This window comes from Egretta garzetta, unplaced genomic scaffold, assembly GCF_000687185.1.
Source record: "Egretta garzetta isolate BGI_Z169 unplaced genomic scaffold, ASM68718v1 scaffold256, whole genome shotgun sequence".
NCBI classification, from domain to species: Eukaryota; Metazoa; Chordata; class Aves; order Pelecaniformes; family Ardeidae; genus Egretta; species Egretta garzetta.
Window position 1 is genome coordinate 2728742 of NW_009260073.1, and position 6368 is coordinate 2735109.

The following is a 6368-nucleotide window of genomic DNA, read 5'->3' on the forward strand; positions in this document are numbered from 1 at the left end:
CGGGTTCCGGCGAGTGCAGCAGGTGCGTGGTACCAGTCTCTCTCAGCCTGGAAAAGTGGCGGTGCTGAACTGCGGACGTGCACTTTGTACATGGCCTGCTTAACATTTTTTAAATGGATTCTTGTGCTGTTTGAAGCGAGCAGCTGAAGAGTCCTCCAAAATTCTCTGTGCTCCCACAACGCACATGGAATTCACGAGGAGTTTCCCTGTAGTACGCTTCAGTTTAATTCCTCAGTTGCTGTCAGTCGCTGGGTGATGGATGCATGCATGCACTTCCAACACCCGTGCTGTTTGTTGCGCTGGTAGAACATCTTACAGTGTAAAATGGGCCTTTTGAATTAATGAACCTTCTGTGATGTTGCCCAATGCTTGAAATGTAGTGGAGAAATAGCTTCATCCATTTATGAACTGAGACGTAAGGTTGGGTCAAGTATTGGGAGTTTGGGCTTCAGTTGGTTGCACGTATCCTTAAAGTAGCACTTCCACAAAGTCTCTAGTAGTGTGTAGGTGGCCATGATACTTTATCATTTAAGTTATTGTTTACTTTCTCACAATACATTATCATTTACCTTCTGTTTGATGCTATCTTGTGTGTTCAAATGCAGTTGGAAAAGACAGCGTGTTTATATGCCTCATTCTTCAGAAGCACTGGGGTACAGATAAGACTGAGGTAACTAGCTTCTGATGGGAACGGTTGGGGGTTTCACTGTGCCTTGAAAAATCATAGAATCATTAAGGTTGGAAAAGACCTCCAAGATCATCAAGTCCAACTGTCAACCCAACACCACCATGCCTACTAAACCCTGTCCTGAAGTGCCACGTCTACACTTTTTTTTTAACTCCTCCAGGGATGGTGACTCCACCACCTCTCTAGGCAGCCTGTTCCAATGCTTGATGACTCTTTTAGTAAGGAAATTTTTCATAATATCCAATTGAAACCTCCCCTGATGCAACCTGAGGCCATTTCCTCTTATCCTCCTATTGCTAGTTGCTTGGGAGAAGAGACCAACACCCACCTCACAACAATCTCCTGTCAGGCAGTTGTAGAGAGTGATAAGGTCTCCTCTCAGCCTCCTCTTCTCCAAGCTAAACAACCCCAGTTCCCTCAGCTGCTCCTCGTATGACTTGTGCTCCAGACCCCTCATCAGCTTTGTTGCCCTTCTCTGGACATCTCCAGCACCTCAATGTCCTTCTTGTAGTGAGGGGCCCAAAAAAACCCAGTATTCAAGGTGTGGTCTCACCAGCACTGAGTATAGGGGGATGATCACTTCCCTGCTCCTGCTGGCCACACTATTCCTGATACAAGCCAGGATGCTGTTGGCCTTCTTGGCCACCTGGGCACACTGCTGGCTCATATTCAGCCGGCTGTCAACCAACACCCCCAGGTTGTTTTCCACCAGGCAGCTTTCCAGCTGCTCTGCCCCAAGCCTGTAGCGTTGCGTGGGGTTGCTGTGACCCAAATGCAGGACCTGGCGCTTGGCCTTGTTAAACCTCATACAGTTGTCCTCGGCCCATCGATCCAGCCTGTCCAGAATGGTACTAGCCACTGGAAAAGAAGGTTGTAAAGTGGAGGGAGGCAGTAGGAATTTTACTGATGCCTCTTTTTGCCCTTCTTTCCATTTATAGAGCAGCTTCTCTATCTGTCTCTGGAGATGCGTGGTCTCTGCCCGGGCAGTGATGATCTCAGTGTGCAGTTTGATGTAATGACTGAAAAGGCTGGCCAATGTGAATTTTAAATGATGGTACAGTTCATGGGAAAAACTTGGGCTCATTTTGAGGTGACCAAAACTAGACCAAGGGAAACCTCTGGGTTTGGCCCCTGAAAAGTTGAAATGAGATTAGTGGGTTCATTTATCCTTTAAGAGTGTTATGCCTGGGTTGGTAGTTTTTGTTTAATGCAGCAATAGCAATAAACTCCTCTCATCGTTTTATCCCACCTATGGCTTGACCAGAGCTAAGATTATAATATATATTTATTTCTATGAAAAAGTGCAATTTAGAATTATATTAATCTCTCTCTTGAGTAGATTAATAGTTACTATTTATTTTGAAGCTCTCTGCTAATAAAATTTTTTTTACGGCTGCTCCATTTTGCAGATGAAAAATAGTGATGTTCTATTATTTTGACTTGTCTCCTGTGGATCCATTTGCATTTGCTTAAAATGTTAACATCTGATCTCTACTTCACCCAGTATGAGATACGTGTTGGTCGGTAACGGAGTTAACCCGGATTTGTTCTTGTAGAGGTATCTTCAGAAGCTGGCCCAGCACATTTAATTCTTGGTGTTGTACTTAGCTGAAAGTTTGTAGGGTTTAATAACACTTTTATTTGTAAACCCTAACAACTGCAGTTTCATGCTCAACAACATTTATAACATGAGTATACATCACAAGACGCTTTGGTCCAAAGAGGTTCATAGGAAAGTGCGTATCAGTTCTCACAGCTTAATACCGCTTTTTCAAGTCAAACTGTTTGAAAGGTTATTCCAAGGCACAGGACAGTCACAAAATTTTCTTCTTTTTTTTTTTTTAAATAGATGAATTTTACTTCTACATACAGAAAGTGGATAAATGAAAATGTCACCAGAAAGAAATGTCGTCATGGCTCTTCTTCCTGTGCATACAATTACTTTCTGGTTTCCAACAAAACGCTTGGTGTGTATGACTGGAGTGACTCACGTACTGCTTTTCTACAGTTGTCTGCTCTGCCTCATCCTCTGTACAATGCAAACAGTCACAGATCTCACTGAAAGTGGGTTTGTGCCCCCTTTCTAAAATGAAACACAGATGCGCTGGATGCTTTTTGCCTTAAAACGTTTCCTTCTTTTTCTTTTGTGAAAAACAATAATGGTTAAAAGCAACATAAGGGTAGAGAAAAGGCAGCAGGCGAAGAAGATTAACGGCTTCTTTTGAGAGATAAACAAGCAGAAGCCACACTGCTTTTCTTGGCTGGGGGGACCACAGACTGAATAGCCAGCAGGAAAGCCGTTGTTGCTTATCAGGTTATTGTAAAATTTTATCGAAGGCTTTCCTTTTGAATCCGAAGTGAAGAATCCAAATCTGGGCTTAGATTTTTCTTCAGTCAGCTTAAATGCGTAGTAGCCTTTAATCCTGACTTTATCGATGTAGTATGCTGCGAAGGGAAAAAAAAAAGATGCAAATGCTGTTAATAAAACCTTGCATGACCTGGAGACCTTCTGGTAATGAGTTCAGATTTCAAATCTGAACTATCGATTTATTGATTTCAAATCAATCTATCGATTTATTGCACCATAAAATACTTACTGCTTCTAACAATACTCAGGTCGCACTGTCTTAATTAAGTAGAAACAGTCCATCAGCATCATTGTTTAAAAAAAAAAAAGAAAAAAAGAGTGTGGGAATTTTCTGGACCTAGCCTGTGAGAGCTGGATTTGAACAGAGTTAGAAATGGGAGCTTGCTTTCCTGGGAAAAGCCAGATGCTGCTCTTTACTGAACCCAGCTGTGATGCCTCAAGGGAAGCAGCTGCTTATCTGTGCCATGAGAGGAGCTTTCTGAAAATTCCTGCCCTGCTCCAAACTCAGCTGCTGAGCCCTGCAGCGTGCACGACTGTATGTTATACTGCTGCAGCCACGTGTTGGGTGAAAACACTTAATGAAATCATAAGCAGCAGTCCTTGGTGAGTAGACATCTCTCCAATTCATGTGTAAGCAGGGAGTATAGTTGGGGATGTGACCCAGATTAAGCAAGAACGTTGTAAATGGGGGGGGATCTTTCTGCGAATACTATGAAGTATCATGCCAGCTGAAAATTAAAATGGGAGTACTATGATGAAATGCCCTTTAAACAACCTTTTCCTTTAATAACTTATTTCCTTTAATAATTTATTGTTCTTTTGTTTGCAATGTGAAATTAGCATGGGAAATAAATCGGCAAATGCTCATTAGTCCTGAAGTAATTGAGAAAGAGCTAAGCACCGGAGGTGGAATGCTGTTTCTTATTTGTGCCTGAAAGTAACCTGAAGCCATGCTTAGCCCTGAGTAAGACCTGTCTGATTTTTTACGTAACTAGCTCCTGGAGGGGAGAAACCCAGTTACATAGACTATGTCTGGGGACAGGTGCCTCAGAAGAGCTTTTAGACACCCCACGTCCTGATCAGGGAGCTCACTAGTGCTTGTCAATAGGGAAAAGTGAGCGCAAGTATTGTACATCTCGGTTGGGCTGTATGGTTCAGGTACCAAGGCCTTTCTGGTATCCTGTGGCTTGCTTCTTTCCTTTTAGCATTTGGTTGGAGGAAGAGGGATGGGAGGGGTGGGGTCCCTCCAGCATTTATCACACAATAAACTATTGCTGAAGATCATTGCCTTGAACATTTTTGTCCTCTACCTCCATAATTGTTACTAAATTTTCCCTGAAGTGAAGAACTAGATGTCTGTAGGTGCACAGGAGAAAGCGAGTAGCAGAACTGGAACTAGAGTTTGACTCCCCCTTCAACAATAGCTCCTTAAAAATCTGGTCACTGGCTGTATTTCCCTCCAGGTCTCCTTGGACTTGCTTGTGCTTTCCTATTCAATGACTCTAGTTCAGCAGCAAGTTAAGGAGGTTCCCACCTTTCTTTGTAGAGCAGAAATTAGAGTTGTTCCTTGGGAGTTGTTGGTCTGAAGTGCCGTCTCCTACTAACACCTGAATAACTACTCTGTTGCATATGCATGCCCAGATGGCTTCTCACGTGGTTTAAACTGGAAGCAGCTGTGGCTGTGTTTCACGTGAGGGCTTGATGCCCTTGCTTTGTGTTGTATCTGCCCTGAGCATGCCTGCAGAATCAGGCCCCTCAGGAGCCTGAATGCTGATGGCCTGTTCCTGCATCTCAACCAGCGCTGCTTGCTCTGTCTGGGGCAAGTCTTAGGTGCTTGCTTAAGGAATGCCTGCATCTGTGCCAGGGAAATGGCTCTGGGGAACTCAAATCTGTCATACACTCACCTTTTAAAACCTCTTGTATGTATTTGCCCAAGTAATAATTCCTAAGTTCATCATTGTCTAAGGACTGATCATCTATTCCGTTTGCTGTGATGTAAATATCGATGTCACCGTAGGTTTTTTTAATCCACTTGAGAACTTTGCGCAGTCCCCAAGGCACCACTGCCAGACGGGAAGGGGAGCTCAGGCAGGTGATATCCTGCAGAAATTGGATGTCACGATCAAACTCATACTGGCTTCCATTCTGAGGTTCGTGAATCACAAATCTGGTGGTGAAATGATTCAGTGCATAAAAGTCAGCTGCACCTTTGACAAGCTGCTTCTCCTCGCTTGTGAAAGATGGCAACGAAGAGTAGGAGAGGCCTTTCCTGTTTTTAAAGCTGATGTATTCCCTCATGGTAGCTGGATAGTCCCCAGTCTTAAATATGGGATCAGCAAACCAGCCTATTTCAAACTGAAGAAACCTGTTGGCAGCTTTTGAATGAGATTCAAAGTAGGGGTTGGCAGGCTCAGCCCAGTCCGAATGCAGGGACAGGGACACTTTGCCATACTGAAAGGACCGGTACTGCTCATCATATATTTTCCAGGCCATGGCATGTGCTATTAATAAATTGTGTGCTGCCCGGTATGTATCATTGCTGCTCCTGTTGTAGACATCGCTTAGCCGGTTAGGCTCGTTTATAGTAATCCAAAGTTTAACCAAATCACCAAGCTCCCGAAAACATAAAGCGGCATAGTCTTGAAAAGCGTAGGCAGTAGACTGGTTCAACCATCCTCCTGTCTGCAGCAAAGGACCTGGCAGGCCCAGGTAGGCATGTGTTGGATAATATAAGGTGACCATGGACTGAACATTGAGTTTCAGTACTTCGCTGATCACGCATTTGTAATACCTAAGAACCTGCCTGTTGACCACGGACAAATCTCCATTGGGTAAAATTAGTGACCAGTCAAGTGCAAATCTGTAATGGGTGACTTTCATTTTTTCCAGGAGGTCAAGTTGCTTTTTAATACTGACAAAATCTGTGCACTGTGCTGGTCGGGTTTTTAGCTTCACCCCTTTAACTTTGTGCAGGAGCCCGTCTCCTGTGACGTTCCAGAGGTACAGGTTGGAATCACAGAACTGAGGTGAGGAAGCCATGGATTCTGCCTATGAAAATAAAAACAGTACGTTACAACTGGGTTTAATTAAATGAATGCCCACTCGTAGCCTGCATTTCTGCCTGTGTTTGGCTGTAGGATTAGTGCTGGATGTCAGAAGGTCCCGCTTAGATGCTCCGAGGGGCAGAGGATAACCAGCTCACCTATATGGGCTTTGTCTGTGCTAGCCATTGTCTTACCTGTTCTGTTCCTTCATCTACGGGAAACATTAAAATTGCACTCTCCTTTCTATTCAGCTATGCCCTGGCAGCTG

The 6368-nt window shown here is 43.9% G+C and overlaps 1 protein-coding gene across 1 annotated transcript in view; it reads right to left on the bottom strand.

Annotated features, from left to right (window-relative positions):
- Positions 1–2547: 2547 nt before the first annotated feature.
- KLB (klotho beta) overlaps positions 2548–6368 on the bottom strand; it is an 18916-nt gene continuing 15095 nt past the window's right edge. Inside the window, 2 exon segments of the mRNA XM_035896773.1 lie at positions 2548–3133; positions 4961–6104. Of these exon segments, the coding sequence (XP_035752666.1) occupies positions 2772–3133; positions 4961–6104 (1506 nt within the window). The 3' untranslated portion in view covers positions 2548–2771.